The sequence below is a fragment of the Neltuma alba genome, unplaced genomic scaffold (genome assembly GCF_004799145.2).
Source record: "Neltuma alba isolate B1F8T4 unplaced genomic scaffold, ASM479914v2 tig00012896_pilon, whole genome shotgun sequence".
Classification (NCBI taxonomy): Eukaryota; Viridiplantae; Streptophyta; class Magnoliopsida; order Fabales; family Fabaceae; genus Neltuma; species Neltuma alba.
In genome coordinates, this window is record NW_021637267.1 from 3,152 (window position 1) to 29,090 (window position 25,939).

General features: G+C 32.2%; 2 protein-coding genes and 1 pseudogene across 2 annotated transcripts; all 3 read right to left on the reverse strand.

Annotated features, from left to right (window-relative positions):
* Positions 1–589: 589 nt before the first annotated feature.
* Positions 590–3,706, reverse strand: LOC114732255 (CBL-interacting serine/threonine-protein kinase 21-like). The gene is given in 16 exon segments (XM_028919553.1): positions 590–923; positions 1,006–1,115; positions 1,196–1,270; positions 1,363–1,428; positions 1,520–1,591; positions 1,594–1,638; positions 1,728–1,835; positions 1,916–2,041; positions 2,132–2,221; positions 2,308–2,433; positions 2,549–2,602; positions 2,690–2,761; positions 2,847–2,954; positions 3,044–3,115; positions 3,187–3,249; positions 3,337–3,706. Coding segments are annotated over 16 exon segments (1,407 nt in total). The 5' UTR covers positions 3,499–3,706; the 3' UTR covers positions 590–865.
* Positions 3,707–18,675: 14,969 nt separating this feature from the next.
* Positions 18,676–25,219, reverse strand: LOC114732254 (DDB1- and CUL4-associated factor 8-like; annotated as a pseudogene).
* On the reverse strand, positions 22,331–25,188 carry LOC114732253 (pentatricopeptide repeat-containing protein At1g62260, mitochondrial-like). The gene is made up of 2 exons (XM_028919552.1): positions 25,109–25,188; positions 22,331–24,666 (listed from the first exon to the last, which is right to left on the reverse strand). Exon 2 carries the CDS (start codon positions 24,561–24,563, stop codon positions 22,563–22,565), a length of 2,001 nt encoding a protein of 666 aa, XP_028775385.1. The 5' UTR covers positions 24,564–24,666; positions 25,109–25,188; the 3' UTR covers positions 22,331–22,562.
* Positions 25,220–25,939: the final 720 nt, after the last annotated feature.

Here is a 25,939-nt window from a genome sequence, read left to right on the forward strand (position 1 = left end):
TCACAAAATCTGGTGTTCTTCTTCAACCTTGACTCACATTTCACATCAACCATAAGAAAATGATATTGAGTATTTTTCAACAGAGGAACTTAATGTGTTATGCTTCTGCATGCGTACATATAATCTGGGATTTATCTAAGATATCTGATATGAGGACTAATTTTATTTCTGATTTAGTTACATTCATTGAATTCTTCCATATTCGTCTACCGGATGTTCATTTTGGACTGAAAACATCAAACACTTCCAGTGGATTTGAATTTGGAATAAAATTTATTTTTCTTGAATTTCTTTATTGTCTTATCTGAAGTATTTAGAACCTTTCATTATTTAAGAGTGAGGCTCAGTACATAAAAAAGACCCACTTCTTCTATTTACATCTAACATCTCTTCTCTCTCAAAGTAAGTTATATTCTGTCACTTTTGGGACTGGAAAGGATCTATATTATTCATCATTTCTACTTACAATTATTTCTGATGATGGCTCACAAGGTCTTGACTGCCATTAATTAGGTTGGTTTAGCGTTCAGGTGTTGCCTCAAATAATTAATGCACTAGAGTAAATCAACATGATCCCTTGTCTCCCTGCTTTGAATGGAGACATAATGGACAAATAATTCTGATAGAGGAGCTTGAATTGCTGCAAATTACATTTCACGTGGCTAATTAGTTGCTGTGAGATAAATGAAATCTATGGACAAAACGATGAACTGTTGAAGTGATAGTTAAGTTTGTATCAGTCAACATGTTTGCAGTGAACGGGGAAAAAAAAAAAAGAGAAAAGAATCATTGGTTTGAATTTGAACTTGTAAGAATTATTGTTTTGGAATTCTGGTTTATCTCTATCAAAGAAGCCTGACAATCTTCAAGCAGATGTATGTTCATGAATGCCTTTGTTATCTTCACAGTTTGCCTCTTCAGAGCTGAAATATTAAATTTCCAGTCAGCTAGTGCCATTGAACATAATTATGATCTCTGAGTGATGTAATATAGGCTTATAATTACCGGCCAGCATCTTGGTTATCTTTTCCCTTGATGCATTGTTCCACAGACTCGTGGGATTGTGATGATGCAGCAGAATTTTCTGTCAGTAGACTGGATAGACTTTCACAAAACTGGTCATCAAAATAAAGCAGTTCAGTATGTAAAAAACCAATGAACTTGCATAACCAGTAAAGAGAAAATGTGATCTTACTTTTTTGTAGGTTCTTAAATCTCCTGTAGATTTTGATATTTCAACAACACAGTGAGCTGGAGTAACTTCAATCACCTGGCAGTTACCTCACATAGAGGTGAAAAGATTTTTTAGTAATAACAGAGAGAAATGCAAAGAGTAGATCATGGAATGGAACAATAAATTACCTTAGCTGATAGGTCATAATATGATCTGGAACATCTAGTCATCGTTCCTTTAGGGTGCATTTTTAACTGATATGAAGGGAAAAGTCATTAGTTTCTAGCCTCTGGAAAAGCTACAAAATATAGATTGACTAAGAAATCCAATAAGCCCGGTTTATACCGTGAAGTTGTTCATTTTTTCTATTGACAGCTTCACGTCTGTTGCAGCAGTTTCTATCTTCTCTATGGTTTCATAGATGTTGTGTGTTTGGATCCTAGTCTTGTTTTCTGCATTTGATCCTATGCAAGAAACAGCCAACACTGATATTAATGATTGAATGAAACAAATAAATCACTTCAAGATGCTGCTTTTGTATTTGTAGACTTACCTGTTCTTCGAAAAGGCCTGATAGATCAAGGTCCTGAGACATGGCTATCAGTTGGAAAGCATTAATGAAACTTGAGGACGTGGGGATTGTTGCCTCTAAGATATTCTCCTGAAGCAAAGAATGTCAGATATTTTTTTGTCCACACTGAGTTTCCTCTTAACTTGTTTTGCTGTTTGTTGATGAATTACCTCAACTGAATCGAAAGCAGCATTAACATCATCCATGTGAATGTTCTGATCACACCCCGATTCACAAGCCGGCACATAATCTGTTTGGAACCATCCATCTTCCATGATCTCTGGCATATTTATTCGCTGAATGAAACATCAATGAAGTGGAAAAGCATGTTGTTACCAACTAGTTACATTCATAGAACACAGGTGATCTTTTTTCAAAATTTCTACCTTTGCAACTCGTGGTTCAAGTATTTTGGCAATTAGTTTCCTTTGACTTACTGTAAACCATGGTGGACACGTGTACTCTGCTCTACTTATCTGCAGAATTGAAAGTCACAAGAGAATGTAAATTACCTAATGAGGTTTTTTTTTTTTAAGTTTTACTAGTTCCTATAAGTACATACCTTCTTATACAAGTTCATCAAGTTGTGGTCATCAAAAGGAAGATAACCTGCGAGTAATTCAAAAAGTATAACCCCACATGACCAAACATCAGCAGCTGCTCCGTCGTAGCCCTTGTTCCACAGAAGCTGATCATCACATAAGGATGGAGGATCATAAGTTACAGGAATATAATCATTAGTTTTATTCCCAGAGAGCTAATTTGATTCAGCAGATGCTATGTTGAAGAAAATTTGAAATTACCTCAGGTGCCACATAGCTTGGGGAACCACATGCAGTTGTTAGAACATTATCAGGCTGTAAATGTATTGAAATTTGAATAAGTTAGGAAGAAAACGAGTTATAAGTGATCGGGGATGATAAATTTTTCAGAAAAGGCGCTACCTTTCTCGTCGCGCTCAGTCCAAAATCAGACAGCTTGAGATTCCCTTTGCTGTCGAGAAGCAAGTTTGCTGGCTGTTATTAAATACATGTCACAGATCCCAAGTTAATTCGTTGAAATTCCTTTTCAAATGGACAAAGACAGACTGATTCAACTGACCTTAAGATCTCTATGGTAAACTCCTTTGTTATGGCAGTAATCTACAGCATCAATAAGTTGCTGGAAAAGTTTTCTTGCTTCATTTTCATTCAACTTTCCGGCATAAGACTGAAATGATTATAGACAGGGATTAGAATTGAACCAGCATACAACAAAACAATACTTAGTTTGAAGGGGTCATCTCTATAAATTCTCACCAACTTGTCTGATAGTTGTCCTCCTGATACATACTCCATCGCAATATATATCTTCGTCTTCGTGCCAAGAACCTGTTAAAACAAGATTCAGAAAGGTACCCATTTGCAAATCTCAAACTTTGCCTACATACATATATACATACCTCATGGATTCTTACAATATTGGGATGGTTCAGAAGCTTCATTGTTCTTATCTCTCTTTGAACCTGAAACATGTAACTCAGCATGAATATGCAGAAAAACATATATAGCGTACCAAAAGGGACAAAAAGGAAGACAAGGATGAAGGTTGCCTGATACTTGAGATGGCTCTCCATGACCATTTTCTTATCAAGGATCTTGATCGCCACATATTGACCATTGAGGCTGTTAACAGCAATCTTAACCTTAGCAAATGTCCCTTCTCCAATCGTACGCCCAAGTCTGTACTTGCCTACACTGCTTGCAAAGCCCATTACTGATACTTTTCAGTATCAAATTTTCTTGCTGCCCCAGACAAGGTATGGATATACTCTTCCACAATTTGGACCCTCTTAGGATCGTTTTGTTCCAAAACTTTGTCCGTGTCGAACTATGTGAGGATATCTGCTCTGAGTCCAATTTATTTGGAGATGAAGAGAATAATTAAAGCTTTTTGTTGGTGACCTCCATGGTGGCCGCTTTCCCTCACAATACAAGAAATATATTGGGTGGAAAGTGGACAGCTCGGTTGTTGCATTTGAGAGGCGGACGTTGGAAATTTCCTAGTGTGTTTTTTTCCCAATCCAGATATTTCGCAATCATCCAAGTAACAGTAACAGTTTATTAGCTATACTGAGGGAGAGGCTACTTGCATTAATCAATATCATTCAGCAGGTGACAAGGTTGAATTTCATGAACGGAGGAAAAAAATCAGATGAGTCAACAATTCTCAATCCTAACCAATATAATAGCTTATTACGCAAACAAAGCGACACGCTGTAAACGATTATTGGATTAGGAGGATGAAATTCTATATCTTTAACCGAGTTTTAGTCTTGTGAATGAATTAAGAAATAAAAAAGAATGTGGAGAGTGAGGAAAATTGCATGGGTGGAAAGGAAGGTGAGGGAAGGGAAGGGAAGGGAAGGGAAGGGCTGGCTGGTGGAAGCGTGGTTTGAAAGGAAGGTGTAAGCCTTGAAATTTGAAAAAGCGTTATTGTTTTAAATCAAGCTTATCGCCTTTGTTTGCTTCTTATCTGCGTCTCTCTCACAAATTTTGGGCCTCTAATTTGTTAACCCTTTCACTTCTTCTAATCTTTTTAATTTAATGCAGCCACTCATAATTTGAATTTGAATATGAAATACTCCTGATGTCGAATGTAGAGAATTTATGAGAGTTTTTCCAAAATACCCAATTTCATTTAATGAATAAAATTTAATATGCAAAAGTAAAAATGTCTGAATAAATAGTTGGGTATTATGAAAAAAAAATTAATGCAAAAAATAAAAAATTGGATCTAAACCAAATTAAAACTTTTAAATTGATTTTATGTATAGGGTTGGAGGGGGTATACTCCATTGGGGTCAAATATATGAGACTCCTACAAATTGTTTGATTTATTTATCTTTATTTTTATAAGTAATTAATCTCTTTATGTCTTATAGATGAAAGTAGAATTTTTACAGATGAAAGCATTTACCAAATCAAGAAAAACAATGATGTTTTTTAAAAAAAAGAAATTAATTGGGCAAAATTTAAACTTTTAGCGCGTACATATCCTTTCACGTCCTGTCATTTGGGTTACCAGTGCCACTAGATGACCCATATATTCAATTCAATGATTTGATATTTAAATATTTTTTGACTCACTTCACAGTTGTTAAGGAGTAGTATTGCGGTAGATGATATTTTTAAAAAAAACTAACATGTCTTTGTTCTCTACTCCTTTAGTCCCAGTTGTAAAGATAAATTTTTTTTTACCCTATTTACAAATCACATCATTGAATTTCATATAAATGCATAATTTTACATTTTATATATTATTACATACTGTGTAAACTGTTTTCATAATATATAGTATATATTAGATAGAAATAAAATTAAAAATTGTTAAATTTTAAAATAGAATTGAGATTTAATTCTTTTTAGTTTTGATAAAATATATTGAAAATGACTTCAATCCCTTTAAAAGACACTTAAATAACTGAAATCCTTATTTAAATCATTAAATATATCAAACTGCTAATCAGGTTACATAACTCAAAGAAGGGTTTTAAAATTTTATAAAATGGCTCTAATTAATGCCTCTTTCCTATTAGATACTAAAAGAGAATTCTAAATTAATATGATTTATTTTGCTATTAACATGTTTCAATTTTGAACTAATAACTTTTTATCTCCATAACACATTAGTACAATTGTTTTGAATAAAACTTGATCACAATACAACATTAAAAATTAACATGTTTTATTTTACAATTAACACGTTTTAATTCTAAATTCACAACATTTTGTCTCTATAATATACTTGTAATAAGTCATTAAATAAAACTTGATCATAATACAATTTTTTGTAGTTAACACATTTTAATTCTAAATTAATAATTTTCTGTTAGAATAAAACTATTAGGATTAAGGGAGGAAGATTTAGTATTAAAAACCAACTCATCATTGCCTCCTTGATTGATTTTTTGACTTTGTAATGGTGAACGCGAAGTTTCTCTCTTCTAGAGTTTTTACGCAATAGGATAATAATAAAAAATTCTTATCTTTCTAGGTTTCTAAAGAAATGGGCATTATAGTCATTTCATAATATTTTAAAATTCCTCCTAGAGTCATGTGACTTTATAAAGGCTTTGATAAATACGTGAGTCAAATAAGAATTTAAGTTATTTAGGTTCTTTTTAAATATTTTTTCTAAATGATGTTCTTTCGGTCCTTATTATAAAACTTATTTAATTAATTTGATTATATTAAAAAAGTTAGGTAAGTGAGTTAATTATAAGAAATATGACATGTTTTTTTTCAAAATACCATAATCATCTTTCTTGACATCATTCTTTCTTCTTCTATTTAATTATGGTTGAGGGAGTATCAATAGTAACAATTTAGAAAAAATGATTAATATAAAAAATAAATCTTATATTTAGAATTAAAATCAATTCATTAATTAGGCGCTACATTAAGTACTAGAGGAATATTACAATAGTATTTTACACCAACTAAGACTTTAATACCACTTTGCTTTACAATAAAGACGAGCAGGCCCTTTTAATTTCTGTCCTACTTACACGTTGTTTTCAGTCTATAATTAATTATTATTACGGATCATCTGTATATCAACTTAGCTAGTCAGTATACTTTTGGGATCCACACGTTTTGTAAAGTTCCTTCTAGAACTTCTGAAAAAATTAGAGCTAGAAACTGTTTGATTATTTTTTATTGAATTAAATTATTTAAAAGTAAATTCTGCCTGACAAAATAGAGAATTAAAGTTAGACATCTCATTATTGTCTGATATCTCTCACAACATATCAACTATGAATATTTAGGTGTTAGAGTGTTTTTTTTTTTCATTGAAGGAGTTTTTTTTTAAAGGAGTTATGAATTAAAGTAACACTTAAATTTTTAAAACCGATGAAATATTAGCTTCTTTTTTTAAAAAAAATTAGCACTATTAATCTGAGGCAATAGATTGGCCAAAAATAATGCAAGGTAGGAGATTTTCTTTTTAGTTTATTAACCCCAGGACTATTAGTTTTATTAATAAAAAATGCTGACAGTAAAATTTTAAAATGTTTATAAAATATTTTTAAATGCTAATACATTAAATTCAATTTTGACCAAAAAAATCATTTTAAAAAAAAAATAATAATAATAATTGCCACAAAAAATACTATATAAAATGAATGGGTCAAAGTGAAATACTATATAAAGTTAGATGATCAAATTAAAAGTGTAGTTTTGCCTATTCTTTTGTAATTTTCTTTAGCAACTCCATGAATACTTTTTTTTTATACAAGATTACATTTTTAACCCTATGTAGTCAATGCTGAAAGAGAGATATTGGAAAGCAAAATAGTCAGATGCTTAACTTCAAATGTCTATATTGTCATACAGAATTTACCCTTGAATCATTTAATTGAATAAAAAGTGATCAAACACTCCCTAGTTTTGCAGTATTTTAAAATCTAGTTTCTAGAAGAAGCATTTCAAAACGGGACCGCATTCTGTGCTCATCAAGCTGAACAGTGTGGGACTTTTTTTTTGGCTCTTTTTTCTTCTCTTTGTTCACCACAAAAAAAATGATATTTATGATCTTTAATATAAGAGTTTATTTAACTTTTATTTTGATCCTAAATATAATATTTTAATCTACTTAATTTCTCATATTCATCTATTTTTCTTAAAGTAGTCATTATTTTTTTTTATACAATTTTTAAAGTAGTCATTATAATAATGATAGTTTTAACTAATACTTTGATTAGCAAGAATATTTTAGAAAAGATAACACCTATTTTTTACAAATAACTAATTTAAATTAATCTAGTCAAATTAATTAATTAACTCTTATATTAAGGACCAAAGGTATTATATATTAAAATTATTTTTGGATTAAGTTTCATCGAATACTCTAAAATAATTTATCATGTGTATTCAATAAAAATACTAGATGTATCTAAAAAATATTTTAAAGCGTTGGATGAATCACAAAATATTTTAGAATACTAGATACATTTGATAAAATATTTGTGTGATGGACGAATCAAAAAATATTTCTAAGATGTTGAACTTGCCTGAAAAATAATTTAGGGTGTTAGATAATTGTAATAGAAAATACTTTAAGATGAAGGACACATCTTAAAAAAAAATTTTAGTGTGTTAGATAAAACTGAAAGTTAAACCAAAAATAATTTGTATGCACATATTTTTTTAATAAAAAAGATAAAAAAAAGAGGAAACAAAAAAAAGGAAAAAAACTAAGGTCCCCAGCGTTTTGAGTGCTGAGCACGGAGTGCGGACGTTTCCGAAACGGGCTGAAGACTGAAGAGGAATATTCCGAAAGTATAATGATTGGATGCGACCTTTATCTCAAATATGAGGCTTTTTTTAAAATATATTTTGATATATATAAATATATATATATATAAGATATTTAATGGAATTTTAAATGTGACCAATGTCTTTTTGCTTAAAATAAGACTAGGAGTACATTAAAATTACTTGACTCCAATTGGAAACAAATAATTAAAAATTAATTTTAAATATTGGTAATATTAAAAATATTTAAAATCTTAGTTCTTAAAAACTTATTTGCTCTGCTATATTATTGAGATGGGTGGGGATTATACTAAAATTATTTATTATTCAAAAATTAGCATCTCGATTTATCCAGGATCAGTGACTGACCGGTGAGGATTGACAATTGGAGAGCATGACGGCAAGTATCGCCTATCTACATTTTTGTTGTTTAAAAAATTATAACTTCTTTTGTAATAAAATGTCATGTTACACGTGTTTACTTGTTTGTGTGTGTGTGTGGGTGGGTGTGTAAGATTGAATATGTGACGTTGGATAGCTGCCAAAAAGAAAACTGGTGCTGGAAAAAGTAATGTGAATAACATATCAAGGTGAAATGAATAAAGAAAGATCTAATGAGATACTTAGGGAGGGAAAGATCTGCCCACGTGCCTGCCAACTTATAACTTGTTATTTAATTTGGTGACCTGACCACTTGATTAGGCGTAGAAGGAAGGTTAAGAATGAGATCTTCCAAAACTTAAACACAATTTATATTAATTAATTCACTGATTAAATTAATCTTTATTTCTCCAACTTTTATGTTTACAGGTCATTCAAATCGAGTTCGTTAATTTATAATTAATGTTTGCATGTCAATCTTTCGTATTTACAAGTTAAGTTTGCAGATATTAAATATCTTAAAGCCTATCAGTATTAAATGAAATTTAGAGAAACTATCTACATTTAATTTTCTTATATGTTGTATAAATATATTTTTTATATTAATACCATATATATATATATATATATATATCGCTTCACCCTCTTCCCTCAACTACTAGTTGTGCTACTAAGTTGAACATATCCTCCTGTTTTATGAGAAGTTGAACATCCTCTTATTTGTGTATACAAAGCAAAAAGTATTTAGTATTTTATTTTAGTCCAAACAATATTATTTGTAGAAAAAGAAGGAAAAAAGAAAGAGAGGGAAGCAAGTAAATGACATGTCATGCAATATAAATATATATATATATATATATTTATATGAATCGTATGAACTTACAAGTGAAAATAGATGATGAAAAAGAATGCATCACTTGTGGAAACGGCAGAAGTTTATATATCTGACGGAAAATTAATTAAAATTAATGAGTGTAAATTTACAGGAAAAAAATTATACTTCTCCTACTTTTGGTCTTTAATATAAAAATTAGTTTGACATTCAATTTGGTCCTAAATATAAAACCCTAATTTACTTTAATTTGTATCTCATATTTATTTATTTTTTAAGGTAGTTTTTGTAGTTGCACATGTTAAATGTTTCATCAAATGGTAGTTTTAACTAATACACATGATTAGTAAGGGTATTTCAGAAAAACAACATCTATTTATTACAAATAACTAATTTAAATAATTTTCTTAATCTACTCAAATAAGTCAACTAGCTCCTATAGTAAGGAACGGAGGTAGTACTAAATATAAGAGTTAGTTAGAGAGTTGATTTTAGTTTTAAATATAAGATTTTAATATATTTTATTCTTATATCTGTTTTTTTTTTCCAAATTAAAATAACCTATCTAATTGATACATTGATATATAATCTAATATTACACATAATAAAAACATATTTTTAAGAATATCATGTCACTTTTATTTAAATTATGTAATTTATTTAGTTCTCTTAATTTACCCAAATTAATTAGGTAATTTTTATAAAGGGTCTGAAGAGTTTTTTTTTTAATTTTAAAGTTTTAAATTGATTGTTCAGTTAACAGCTCCTTGGTTGGATAATCCTTATTTTCAGATCTAATCCTCTTATTCTATTTGGAACATTATTCCTTCAATAAGACTCATGGTGAAATAATATAGAATTCTAGTTATAGCCTAAAAGAAAGGCCCAATAATTTAATTCATTTAAATTTACAATTAACTAGCATTATATATATATATATATATATATATATATAGGCTTATAGCCACTATTGTCAAACTCATGAGTTAACTCTCCGAGTTTAACGTTTTCATGTTTTCAGCTAACAAAATCGTGTTAATTCACTCTTAAACTTGTGGTAATTGTAAACTCGGTTAAACTTACGAATTTATTTATTGAGTTTACCATTTTTACATTTTAAGCTTACAAAATCATGTCAACTCGCTCTTAAACTTGTGTTAAATTTTTTGATTTAATTATATTTAGTGACTTTATATATGAATTTTATAGAAATTTTTTGTTGAATGTGATAAATTATGAATATTAATGGATATAATTTCAATTATTTAAATTTAAAATATATTTAAATGAAATTGTTCTCATTTTTTATATATTAATTATTTGATTATATATTTTTAATACCAGTTTATTAATAAAAGTAAACTTTTAGAGTTTACGATCCGAGTTTATATCATGCTTACAAATTTGTTTAAACTTGCGAGTTTGACAACCTTGCTTGCAGCCACATACATTTGGTGGCTCAAACTTAGGTGAGACTTGCGAGTAACATCTGAGTCTCAAATTAAATTTGACCCCACTAGAATCCAAGACTTGTGGCATATATACCTCATTATCAATCTAAAATGACTGATCTGTTTTGGATTTATTTGTGAGTTGGGTCCAGGCATCAAACACTTTATTAAAAAGCATGGGCGAAATTACTTAATTTATATGCCTTTAAAATTACTTCGGGTAAACTTATGAATGAAGAGTTAGATTATATATGATAAGCAGGTTATTATGACTAGCTTGATCAATTATTCATTATATTATATCTTGTAAGCAATCAAGTTGATAGTTTCAACAATCCTTAAAAAATTTAAGTCTTTAATTAAAAATAGCTGGTGGGTAGTGTCCTTGCTTAAAATTAGGCCCCACTAACCCACTAAGTCAGTAACCACTTAAAAGTTAAACCTAATTTTCCAATAATGTACGACAAAGCTAAACCTAATATTGTGCTTATTGTGATAGCGCAGGGGATGGGATTGAAATTTGATTTTGATTTAGTGATCAGGTTCGTGAGTTTGATCCAATTTTTTAAGAACTGGATTAGACTAAATGGCTGGTTTAACACCATAATCAAGCGGCTTGATTTCATGCAATAAAATTGGTTTTCGTGGTCAGATTGCTTTGAACCAGTTTGAAACGGCTATTTCATTAGATAATTAAATCAGAGTTGAACAGAAAACCACACCAATAATAATCTAAAAATCGGACTCAATTTTTCTTCTTAAAAGTATCCCCATCCTATGATGTTGAAGTTTATACTAGCTATTCAATGCTTTTGAATTTGTTACTCCTATGTGAGGTTTATTAACTCACTGTGAAATTGGATTATCTACATTTATGTTTATGTTTTGACATTTTATTTATCATACATATGTGCATATCGTTATTATTTTTCGTTTATTTTAAATCATCAATTCAACCCATGGTTTTTTGAGATTTAATACAAATAAATGCACATATACACACAAATATGTCAGCCCATCTAAACATGGCAAATGGCATTATTACAGGAAGAGCTAGCCATTGACAATTTAACCCATGGTTGAATCGATTGAGCCATTAAATTAAATCCGTAATCTATTAAAAGTTTCGGTTTGGCTCAAAAAAAACATTGGTCCGATAAAAATGTGTAACGCAACATATGAAAAAATAAGTTAGTGCTCATGCCTTATTATTAGTATAATTTATTCTAAATTTTATTACACATACTGAACGATTGATCAACTGATATATGGACGATGATGAACAGTACATCTTACTCTGAATATTCTGCTCGAGTTTTTTAGGAGCAAGCCAAGTTGGATTTTCAGCCCTAGGCCAAATGACACAAACAGGGAATAGTCAATAGACTGCTAATTAATACTACCTCCGGTCCTTAATATAAGACCCTGTTTGACTTTTATTTTGGTCCTAAATATAAGACCCCAATCCACTTTGTCTTTCATATTTATACATTTTTTCCCAAAGTAACCCTTCTAAATGATAGTTCTAGTCAATACACTTGATTAGTAAGGATATTTTAGGAAAGACAACACCTATTTAGGACAAATAACTAACTCAACTTACTTTCTTAATCTCCTCAAATTAGTCAACTGGCTCTTATAATTAGGACCGGAGGTAGTACCTGCGTAAAGTAACACAGCCTCATATACATATTTATATATATATATATATATATATATATATTGAATCACGAAGCTTCCCATTATTCTAATAGAGCCATCTTTGTAACGTAAGGGTCGTCCCTGTGAAAGAGACACTTTATTGCGGGTTCATTTGGAAGAGGCTTCATCCATCATGCTCTATCTTAATTGTCGGCATCCTTTTTTGGGTTATAAATATATATAATTAAATGTTGGCCTAAATCTATGAAGCTCTTTTTAAGTTTTAAACCTAACCTGTGCTATTCAAATTAACATGGTTCATTATTCTCCACGTACGTATACTCGGTTTATAATGTATTTTTAGCTGACTTTCACTCCCACGAAAACTGTTAACATCATTATAAACTACTTACTCTCCTATGCTTACATTTATTTAAGGATCAATGTCATTGTTGATTTTTACAGTTTGATATAATTTTGATTTTAATCCTCCTAGTTTCAAGTTGCTGGTTTTAGTTCTTATAGTTTTATAAGGATTTGATTTGAGTTTGACAAATGATCCCTATGCTTTTAGCAACTTTTGGTTTTGATCCATTTATTTAGACTTATATTAAGTAAATTATAGAGACCAGAACCAACAATTTGAAATTACATGGACTAAAATCAAAATTCAACCAAACTGTAAGGATTAATGATGATATTAACTATTTATTTAATAAGGTAATTTAATTAATTGCAAATAAATATAATTACTCTTAGAGAATATCAAAATGTCTTGTATTTTTAAACATGAAGAGAGGAAAAAAAACTCTTACAATTTTAAAGGAAGATAATACATATATTAGATAAGTGCACGTTTCTGGTCTCCCAGAATTGATCTTCAAACCTAACTGATGCATATATTAGTTGAGTTTGAATCAAAGTTGAATTTTCACACATTAAAATTACTACATCCAATCCTTAATATAAAATGTAGTTAGTAGCTTTTACTATAACAATGTTAAGGATTGAAGGTTGAAGGTAGCATATTTAATCGTTAAGGGTTTCGATGAAAGAATATTATTTATTTCTCCCACATCTCAACGTGTATTTTGTTATGAAGGAATTGTGAATAAATGGTTACAATTTAGATTATAACTAAGCTGTATAAATGTACAGAATACAAGCTACTCTTCATGTCTTATTTATAGCAAAACCAGAGAAGAAAATTTTTAGTCCTATTTATAAGGCAAAGAGAAAATTTTTATATATATTTATAATCTTACCTTTTATTTATTATTGTATTGACTTTATTTTCAAGTGGTACTTCTCTAGTTCTATTTACAAGGCGCAGAGAGAGAAGACATTTTTTGTCTTATTTATAAGGCAATGAGAGAAATTTTTCATATGGATGTATAATTTTACTCTTTATTTATTATTGTGCTGACTTTATTTACATGAGATATAATATATATTAAATAGGGATAAAATTGTAAATTTATTGAATTTTAAATAAGAGTGAATGAAATTTAAGATTTTTTTTAGTTTGTGTGAAATACGTTGAAAATGACTTATAAATAAGACCAGAGAAGTATATTGTATATTAAATAGGGATGAAGCTAAAAAGTTGTCAAATTTTAAATGAGAGTTAATAAAGTCTAAAATTTTTATTGCTTCATATGAAACATGTTAGAAGTACCTCATAAATAGGATCAGAGGAGTATTATATGGCAATAGCATTTACAAAATGAACTTATATAGTACCTCTAGTTCTTAATACAATAGTGAGATAACTAAATTGCGAATATTATAAAAAATTAGTTAAATTATTTATTTGTAATAAATAGATACTGTCTTTCTTAAAATATGCTTATTAATTATGTGCATTTAAATTATCCCTTTATAATAACTCTTTAACATATGTAATTATTATAAAAATTATTTGAAGGCAAAATGGATAAATATTGAAGATGAAATGGTCTTATATTCTAAGACTAAATTGAATCTCCAGCTAGTTTTATATTAATAACTAGAGGTACAATTTTGAGTTACAAAAATAAATCTATTTAACCTTGAAATGGCGAATTTACCATTTAAAAAAAAACAATAAACGAAAGGGAAGAGTGATGCTCACAAAACACGTTTGAGTTACAATTTTGGTCAAACTAGAACAGTAGTAAGTACTAAGTATACAAATAAAAATTCTGTAGTGCTCGTGAGAGTATTAACTTCCCTAAGTTGGGGAAGAAATGAATATTTCAAACCAAAAATAAATTAATCCGCAATGTGAACGCATGAGCCTCGTAATCTGCTGTTTATTTTCTTGAGAAAGGAACAGAGAGATCTGATAAAGATCTCAAGCTAACAAGATATGATAACCATGTTTCGCGTGCTAGATACACACGCTGCGACATGAACCTTTATTACTTTTTTTTTTTGGGAGGGGGGGGGAGGAAAAGCGAAAACGAAACAAAAAAGTCAACTCCTCAGCAAAATATTGACTGAAGAGGTCATGTTATAAAGCCCACGAGATTCACGTGTTTGCACAGATCTTGCTCGTCATTTCCCTTGCCAGCTAAGAGGCCTCCTCCTCTCTCTCACACACTAACTTTTGGTCGGAGGCTGGACCCACATTGTCCGATGAACAGCCTGTCATATTGAGATGTTGTCGCAACTATGGCCCAGTCCCAATTGAGACAAACCGTTTACTTTTCGTTAATTGTTTTGGGCTCATTGACCCATTTCAGATGCTAATCTATGGGCCACGACTCAAGACACTTGAACAAATTAAAGATGGTACTTTTTTTATAACCACATATGCTACCTCCAGTTTTTAGTATAAGAGTTAATTTAATTTTTATTTTAGTTTTAAATATAAAATCTTATTTTAATTTTTTTCATATTTATTTATTTTTTAAAGACAGTCATTGTAATAGTTGCACATATTAAAGGTTCCATCAAATGATAGTCTTACCTAATACACATAACTAACAAGGGTATTTTAGGAAAAAAATACATATTTATTACAAATAAATAATTTAATAAAATTTCTTACTCTTCTCAAATTAATTAACTAGATCTTATATTGAGAATTAGAGGTAGTATTTTCTTATTTAAGACAATCATGTTAAAGATTCTATTAGGCATGAAATGTGAACACCTCTACTTAAACTTTAATTCGCAATGTTGTAACTTATAAGGGACTAGCTCTTTTCATCTTACTGCTAAAAAAGTGCACATTGGACACTTAAAATGGCCCCGCCTGAAAAAAAGCTCTTTGACCCAGAAAATAAATAATACTATCTTCGGTCCTTAATATAAAACCTTATTTGATTTTTATTTTGATCTTAAATATAAGACTCTAATCCACTTTGTCTCTTATATTTATGTATTTTTTCTCAATGTAATTCTTCTAACAATTATAGTTCTCGCCAATACATTTGATTAGTAAGGATATTTTAAGAAAAACAACACCTATTTGTTACAAATAACTAACTTAACTTCTTTTCTTAATCTTTTCAAATTAGTCAACTAGCTCTTATAATTAGGATTGAGGGTAGTAGTAGTAATGGTATTGTTTATCGGCATTGCAAGTTGAGGGCACAACATACGTGTTTGGATGTAGATTCAGAAATTATGGGTTCCAAATGATCCAACAAAATAAGCTTATTTTTCATGTATTATACAGCGGAAAAATAAGTTTATTGTTAATGACTTGTTGATAATCAACCACCTTACTAGAAAAAAAAATTAAAACTATGAATTATACCTTAAAAAACAAAAAGGAAAATTTGCATCAACTTTTATATAGGGATAATATTGAAAAAGTATAATTAACATTTCATCTTATACTCCGTCTGGTCCTATTTATAAATCTTAATTTTTGAATTAGTTTGGTTTTTTTTTTAAGGTCTAATATGCATGGGACTATCAGAACGTCAAATACGTTATCCTCTTTCATTTTTTTTGACACTATTTCTCTCTCTCTCTTTTACATATTCTCTTAACACGTGGCATCAGACTAGGGCAATTGAGACAACATGGGATAAGACTCTCGATTAATGCCCGCATAACGTCACAACCCATAATTAAAGCACGAACGTTCCAACTTGCCATTGGAAGACGATTCCTCAGGAAAGAGACACTGCGTCGCAGGTTTATTTGGAACAGGCTTCTTCATCCATGAAAGCACTTTTAAGTTCTTGCGTACACGTTTCTGGTTTCGCATTTACTATTACTTTTCAAACGCAGTCGTCCATCATCGTGTTTTGCTGCTCGTGGATGCATTAATCACTTTTAAAGTTTGAATCAAAGTTGGATTCCCCACACTGGGAAGTAATATTCTTCTCATCTTTAATATAAAACATATTTAACTAATCTGATTAGATTAAAAAAGTTAAGTAAGTTAGTGAGTTATAAGAAATATGACATGTTTTTTTTTTCTAAAATACTATAATTATCTTCCTTAATATCCTCATTCCCTTTTCTGCTTGATTATGGTTGATAAGTCTTATATTTAGGATCAAAATTAACTCAACAATTAAGTTCTATATTAAAGGCCGGACGAGTATATAAGTATTATGCTTAATTGTCAGCCAGGATGAACGGATGTTGTATATTTACATCTCTCTTAAATCGAGAGGTCACATCACATTTCGTATTTTGATTTGTCCGAAGGAATTGTTCATAGATTTTAACAGGTTAGATTGCAAGTTCGTAACTAGATGCTCAGTCAACAAAATTGATGACGATAATGAGAGCAATAATTAATAAAATAATACTTTCAAATTATAAGCATTCGTTCAGAGATTTATCTTGATTTTAAATGTAATTTCTTAGCCTATTATATTTAAAAAGACTGCACATATTGAAAGGATGCTCTCATCTATAGGGATAATTTATAATGTAATTGTCTAATTGGTTAATGGGTATTTTGGGGAAATAAAAAAAATTCTTTTATAAATAATTGTTTACTTTTATTTAAAAATTTATTGCTTATCTATAAGGAACAAATCAAAGTATAATTTTGTGGTTTCTAATGTAATTGATTAATGAACTACTTCTTTCGTTCCTTTTCATAAGAAGCAAATTAGTCAAAGACTAATTACTTCGATGCTAATGCCACCCGTTATGTTTGAATGAAGTCCTGAGTTTGAATTCATTATTGACATGTTTATGCGCACACATGTTTAATTGTATTATATATTAAAAAAGGAACAAATTAGAATATAATTACGTTCTTTATTATAAAAAAACAGTTTGTTTTTATTTAAAACATTTACTGCTGTTTCTTTTATTGATGCCCTTATTAAAGAGAGGAGACGTTCTCTCATATTACCAACGCAAGAGCTACTAGGATTAGAGAAGGGAGATTTTCTTAAAGGATTATTGGGAAAAAATTTTTTTGCACAGCTACACATTTGGATCTTATAACTAAATTAACATATTTTATGGCATTGAGAAGGTAGGAGTATGTATTAGTGGAAAGGAAGAGACTGAGTATTATTATAACAATAGCATTAGCAAACCAAGCTTATGTAATAAAGAACAGAAATTAATACATATATGACCTTGATCAAAAAATCACTTTCAATATATTTCAGACAAACCAAAAAAATTTTAAATTGCATTAACTCTTCTTTAAAATATAACAACTTTTTAATTTTACCTCTATTGAACATATATACCTTTGGGAAAAAAAATAACTATTATAAATGGAGAGCAAAATAGTATATTCATACTAAAAATTTAATTAGATGACTTATAAATAGAACTAAGAAAAGCTCTCTTTCTACCTTATAAATAGTATCAGAGAAGTAGATTATTAGAGTATCCAAGTTATAGCAATAAAAAAAAGGAAGAAAGAAAACCAATGATACTCATGAAGGACATTCTTCAGTTACAATTTTTTAAAAGCACCCACCCAAATGGCCCAATACCTTTTACGGCCCAGGACGAGAGGCAGTTGTCTGCCATGACTACAAAGGGTATTCTTGTTCACTCAAATACATTTTTACAACGTAAAAGAACCTTGCGTCTTTAGAAGTATCTTAAAACCAACCACTGCCTTTAATTGATCACGTTCCCCCACCCCCCCCCCCCCCGGGGGGGTGAGCAATCGCTGATATTTGCCCTGCTATTTGGCCAACACTTCAAGCAATGGAAAACCACCATTTAAGAAGGCGAGGCATATATTTTTGTGTAAATCACTTCACTTTTCATGCCACAAAAAGTGCCGTACTCAGGTCAGAGGATGAACACACATCTGCCTCTAAAAGGCTCACAAATAACCCTGAAATAAGTGTGCACAAATATCAGAGATCGTAAACAAATAAGATAATCTGGAATAAATGTTTAAGAAACTAGTATATATTATTATGATTTGGCACAAATGTGCAAGATTCCACTCAATCGTTCATGTTAGTCTATGTTAGATTTCAGAAAAGTTTTGATCCTGTGAGCCTCAACTGAGAAAGCCTCTTGGCTGGCTGTGCCACCCCCACCTTCGTCATCAAAACCACCATTGTTAGCATTCAATGTCCGTATCAACTCCCGAGGACCCTGACCTATGGCTGAGTTTTCTTCCATCACACTCTGTGCTTAGTTCTCTTCCTTGGAAGTCAAAACAGATGCAACATCAGATATTGAGGAGACCCTATCTGCTATACCCAGCCCTTTGCCGACGGGTTCTGTTGGACACAAACTATCACCCACAGCATCATTAAAACCACCAGCAAAAGTTTCATTGTTGCCTTTGTCAACATTAACACCAGCATCATTGTAAGTATCACCGCTTTCCATTACCATTGTTGATGTGATCATCACTATTGCCGCCGCCGCCGCCGTCATCACACCCACTGTCCTCATCAGAGAAGATATCGTAGAAATCATCATGGTCATTTGGTCAAATATGGGAACCCTTAGAAATCAGTTCCCTCCTGCCGAAGCAGTCCCTAGAACCTGATAAACCATACTTATCGTATCAACAATTCACGCGATACAATTGCTGTTAAATTCATGTTTTTCTCCAAACCTACTGCTAGCCTGTCTAACAGAAGCATCGCCATTCATAAATGCACTCATGTAAAGTAGAGGTTTTCCAACGCCATGAAGCACACTTTTTTATTATTTCCCAAGCACTCCAATTCAATATTAATTATCACTCTTTAAATTGCAGGATTTTATATTCTCACTTTACAAATGTTCTTGGACAATTCTTGAACTTCACATTGCATTTCACCAAAAAACCATTAGCTCCTCTAAATTTTAATTGGATCTATTATAGATAGTTTCTTTTAATTTAGTCTTTCCTTCGATGAAATCCTGTGGTCATTATAGATGTATGAAAAATGACATTCCATAACTTTTATTAAAAAAATATGTAATTATTTTTTCTTTTGGATTTTAAAAACAAATTTTATTCAATAAAAAAAAAAGAGAGAATACGACTCTTAATAACTAACGCATTTCACATTACTTCTAAATGTATATGTTTTTGCTTGTATCAATGCAATTATATTTAGTTGGCACTATTTTGATTTCATATTTTTTTAATTATTTTTTATCCTTGTTTTTAATAAATATTATCAAACTAATTTAATGAACAACTAAAATTTTACTATTATATTAATCTAATAAATATTTGAATATATAATTTAACAGATATTAATATAAGGTATCAATGGGCCCCCCTCCCCAAAAAAAGAAAAAAGAGACAAAACACAATTTTCCTGCTTTTGCCCTGTCCCCCATCATAGAAAATTTTGGGTCTTACGTCCAAAAGAATGACTTTCTTAAAACGGTCCCATATCATTTTTAACTTCAAGGATTTACCTAAACAGTTTTTTCTACACAATGTAGTGTTTCACACACATAACAGGCATTATGCCGCATAAAATCATATCTTGGTGTGCTTAACTTGAAATAATTAGCTCAAGAAGATATTTCATACCTGCTCAATGTTTTTTGGTAAACTAGCTTTCTCAAAGGCCTATGGTGTCCATATCTTGACGTCATGATCATATCCACTGCTCGCAAGAACCATTTTATGAGGATGAGATTCAATGCAGTCTGCCAAATGCTTATCAGTTTTCATGACACGAATAAGCTTTCCACCTTTCTTTCTCCAGATGAAAATCTGGCCACAGTCTGAGCCACTAGCCACATACTCACATTTAGGCCCCAAAAAAGTAACATCCTTCACTGTCTTCGAATTTGTATGGCCCATATAAACTTGAGGAGTCATTTTCTCGTGCATATCCATGTTTGATAGAGATTCTGCAGAGCAATGCTCAACTCCCATTTTACTTGCATAACTGCTCATAGAAACCAGGGACTGAGGAGCTGGGCTGAGTCCCAAGCCCATATCGTGTGTAAAAAGATAGATGAACTCATCATTGTAGGACACGAGCAACTCACTCTTTTTGGAAAAGGCTAAGCTCGATATTTGAACTCCCACATCACCAATCAAGTGTGAAGGGCAAAATAAGTCAATAGGTTGACCAAAATCAGGTGATCCATCCCATTTGTACTTGCGAATGTGATAAAGTTGAGTATACTCATCTGACCCAGCAACCACCAAGTGGTATGGATTCCTTGGATCAATTGCAATTGCAGTTAGATTGATGACTGGCATGAAACTCCTTCTATCTTAATCAACTGGCTGGCAAGTAAAAAGTTGTGTTGCAGCCCCACTTCTCAGATCAAACTGTAATGTTTCCAAGAGCCACTTGAATATGCAAATTCAATTCTAAAATTAAAATTTCAAAAAGCCTACCCACAGCAAGATATAGGCGTCAACAGTGGACTTTCCATTTAAAACAGTACATGCATCTTAGAGATAAGAATCAACCAGTCATCCGATTTACAAGTTTAGGATTTTCATCTAAAACAACAGAAAAGGAAATAGCACCGAGGGCTTCCCAATTGAAGCCCATACTGAATGAAATAAAAGATAAAAAATTAAAATAAGAAAGGCAAAGAAGATAAATAACTCACATGTTGTACTAATCCATCTTCACCACAAGTATATAATATATGCGGGCTACCAAGGTCAATTGCCAACTTATAAGCCCATCCTTCATGTTCGCCTAGTAGCTTAGTTTTGACTACTCCACACTCCTGAATTAGTGCATGTATCACCTAAATTGAGTATCCACTCATAAGGAATCAACCTTTTCAAATGAATAACATAAAAAGATTCATAAATATTAATAACAGCATAGAACATCATAGCCATCTCAATTTTCAAGTGGATAAACAAATACGGTCACACACAAACCCCCGGTCCTGTAAGGCTGTAACCATATCATACTTTTCTGGTGCGTAAAGATGAATACATGCATAAGTTAGGGATACCTGCTAACCATTATAAGATAGTGCTCCTGATATGGCCTGTTCAAATGGAAATAGCCTGGTCTTTTTCAAAATGTAACAGATATGACAGAAAGGACAGAATGGAAATGTTCACACGCATAAATCGGATGCTAGTCTTTCCACAATGTCACAGAATATGAAAGGGAATACCTGTCCATCAGCACCACAAGTCACAATGCTTAGATCATCTGAGTGGGGCATAAACTTTGCTTGGAAAACATTTCTCGTGTGACCAGAATGAAAAGACAACTTCATATGCCCAATCTCCCAGTCCCAGAGGATAACTCTCCCGTCATCAGATCCTGACACCAATATGTCACCATCTTCATTGAAGGCCACACTGCTAACAGAACGTCTCTGCTTTTCCAGCTTGCTGTGTAAATCAAGTTGAAGGACAAGACTCTAAAACATGACATTGATTAGTTCAGAGCTTTGACTCTCTGAGTTTCTGAAATTAGAAGCGTATTCTTTTTCATCCCCCACCTCTCTCAAGGGGGCTCTTATTTGAACGGATAAGTAGGAAGGTAAAATTCAGTGTCACAACAAAAGTGAAAGGAACTGCATGGTGACACAAATTTTATATGGTAATAACATAAAAAGGTTTAGAGTCATATGAGAGGGAAAAAGGAAGAAATAACTGTCATTAAAATTAAAATGTTAATTTCAAACGGTAATAACATTGAAAATTTGCCAGTCAAATGACTAGATAGAGAAAGAAAGATCTGTCATTAGAATTGTCAAGTCTATTGTGACGCAACATCACAATAGTTAGTCCACAAATCTCAATCAGAATGGAGGACCTGATAGCCCACTGATGAGGCATTTCGACAAAATGGAGTCTTCCTGCAATAAAGAACTATCATTGACAATTGGAAGAATCTACCCAACTATAACCTGTTTGCTTCTTGATTGATCTTCTTTCCATTGACACTCTCACTTTCTCTGCATCATCCCATTGTCCTAAATCAGCATACATATTATATAACAATACAAAAGGAGCTGAACTTTTTGGTTCAAGCCTGATCAAAGCTTCAGCTGCTACTTGGGCTAATTCTACATTATTGTGGACTCTACAAGCACCTAGGAGTGCACCCCACACGGCGTTATCTGGTTCAAATGGCATATTATTTATCAAATCTAAAGCTTCCTCAAGTTGCCCATGCCGACCCACAACGTCCACAAGGGAGGCAAAGTGCTCGACTCGTGGTGCAATACCATATTCATTAATCATGGAATGGAATTGCCTCTTCCCTTCTTCAACCAAACCTACATGGGCACATGCATTCAAAACAGAAACAAATGATATATACGTAGGGTGAACTTTAGACCTCTTCATTAATTCAAAAAGCTCTAGAGCCTCTGCAGCAAAGCCATGGGATGCATAGCCTCCGATCATTGCATTCCAAGAGATTACATCCTTCTTTAGCTCCATGTCATTAAATACATTACGTGCCTCAATAATTGCTCCACATCTTGAGTACATGGTGATTAGGGAATTGTTTATTGGCACATCTGGAATAAAAGTCTTTGTGACAAGCTGGTGTACCTGCTTACCAAGGTAAAGATCCACCAAACCAGTAGAGACGCTAAGGACTGAAGATAACGTGTGTCTATCTGGTCTGTGTCCTTCAAGTTTCATCTGTGAGAAGAGCTTAATGGCACCCTTATAGTCTTCATTTTTCTCATAGCCTGCTATTATTGAGTTCCATGAGATCAGGTTTTTGTGAGGCATCCTGTCAAAGAAATCTTTTGCAAGTTTTAAATCACCTATCTGCGCAAACCCAGATATTATTGAATTCCATGAAAATGTGTCAGGATTTGGCATCTTACTAAAAAGGGTTGAAGCCTCTTCCATAGCTGAAATTTGAACATAGCCATTGATCATGGTGTTCCAAGAGAAGGTATCTCGCTCTACCATTTGATCAAAGAGATCCCTAGCAGAAAGAATATCACCCACTTTCACATAGCACATCATCATGGAATTCCAAGAAACCATATTTCGTTTAAATTTATTTTTACCTGCATCTGTTTGACCTTGATAATTTGGTATATGATCAAATAGGCGTCGAGCTTCTTCCACCCTCCCTTTTTGGCCATAGCCAGCGATCAGGGTGTTATAGGCATGTACCAAATCTTCTTTTCCTTCATCAATATTGCCATATTCATGCAGAATTCTAGCAGCCACATCCAATTCACCATTTTGAATGAGTCCTGATATAAGTGCACTAAGAGATGCTGAATCACGCCTAGGCATCTTCTTGAAAAATTCAATTGCCAGAGCCACATTACGATTCAATAAAAACCCAGTAATAATAGCATTCCATGACACAATGTTACGTTCAGGCATTCTATTAAATAGCTTCAAAGCCTCGTCAATCCTCCCATTTTTTGCATATCCACTAATCATGGTATTCCATGAAACACAATCTCTTTCCGGCATTTGATCAAACAATTTTCTTCCCTCCTCAATGTACCGACTAACGTGACATGATATGTAGCCTGATATCATCAAATTCCAAGACACAATATCCCTCTCAGGCATTTCATCGAACAGCTGACGTGCCTTAGCCATCTCTCTCCGTTGAACATATCCAGTAATCATTGAGTTCCAAGTAATGATTTTCCGCTCACTCATGGAATCAAACAAAGCTCTCGCTTCATTTAATCTGCCAGATCGAATTAAATGGGATATTTTTTTGTTTAACTGGTATATTTTTGGTGTTTGGGAAAAGCTCCTGATTAAGGAAGGTAAGCCACAATAACAGAGGAATATATTGTCATGGTTAAGCCTATTTCTTAGGGTAGGCATACAAGGAAGCAGAGGTAATTTGCTCAGTTTCATTACAACCCTAAATAACATTGCCACAATGCTCGGCAAGCACCAAGGTAGGCAGCGAGCAGCAATGCAGGTATATCCAATCTAAGTGAAGATGAAGTAGAAGTACAACAGATGTGCGCTACACCTACAGCAAATAAGGTAAGACAATGCGAGTCCAGTACTATCAATATATTAATACATCAAGGGACAAACTGTCATTAAAAGTGGCACGTCTATTGTGGCACAATTTCAAAATAAATTAGTTCAAAAATCTCAACCAGCTCTTGAAGTGACAAAATTGCTTCTAATCCAAGTTCACTGCCCAATGAGAACGGAGCAACTGCATGAATTTTCCCAAAACCAAAATTTGGATCTTTATATAAGATAGCTTGTTAATGGAGAAGAGAAATGAACTTATAATACTGATACATAAGAGATACTACTAGTTGAAATAGTTTTATCGTTTTAAAACTACTTTTTTATCTCTTCTAGAGGATATTCGATTCACAAGCAAATAACTAACAAGAAAAAATGCGAGCATGATAGTAAAAGGGAAGCCAACACTAGAGAATTATGGATAGTCAGACCTCAGAGACGCCGAGACTGTAAACGAAATTCCTGCCGGATAGTTCGCCGACCTCTCGCTGCCAGACATCGACCACTGCGTTGCCGATGCTCGTCCTCGGCATCCTATTCATCCTCTGCACCATAAGACAAGTTGAGTAAGGAATTTTTGCCATTAATGCAGTAACCGATTTTATGTATCAATGAAATTACAACCAAGAAAAAGGAGGAAACTGAAGCGGAAAAGACGAACCAACCCAATGGATATGGGATGTCAGAGGTCGATTAGTTGAAGGTACTATAGAGAGACATCTACAAGGTGAAATCGAAAAATCGAATTATTGTGAGATCTCCACAAATGAATAAGTTTCTACAGAGTTGAATTACAGCCAACAACACGAGCAACACAGCCGTGGCCCTTATGACGTTCTCTAATATCTATCTTTCTGTAGTAAGAAGTAAGAACAAAGAACTCAAGCTGCTGGGTGTGACAGGAGGAGAAGCGGCATCGGGAGGGAAGAGGTACAAACTATAGTACTATGTGCAAAGTGGTTAACGCGAGAACTGTCGGGTAGAGTAAGATAGTTATAGGAAAAATCACAATTAAATATCCTAGAATTTGAAAAATACAGACAGAAACACGTGATAATTTCACTCTGGCTTTTGATAAGACTGCACATGGATAGGCTGAGCAGGACAGGACCCTTACTCGATGCCCAACCCGAAAAATGAATGGGCTGGAGCCCGTTGCTGGCCCTATCCATGAAAAGCCCTAATAAATTTGGGCTGGGCAGGACAGGCTTCTATACCTAACAAGTCAATATACCCTATAATTAACTAATTATTTATGTCCC

What these genes read in the sequence shown, in the direction of transcription:
- LOC114732253 (XM_028919552.1), bottom strand. Translation starts at nt 24,563, where the DNA reads ATGTTATTTAGGGTTGTAATGAAACTGAGCAAATTACCTCTGCTTCCT.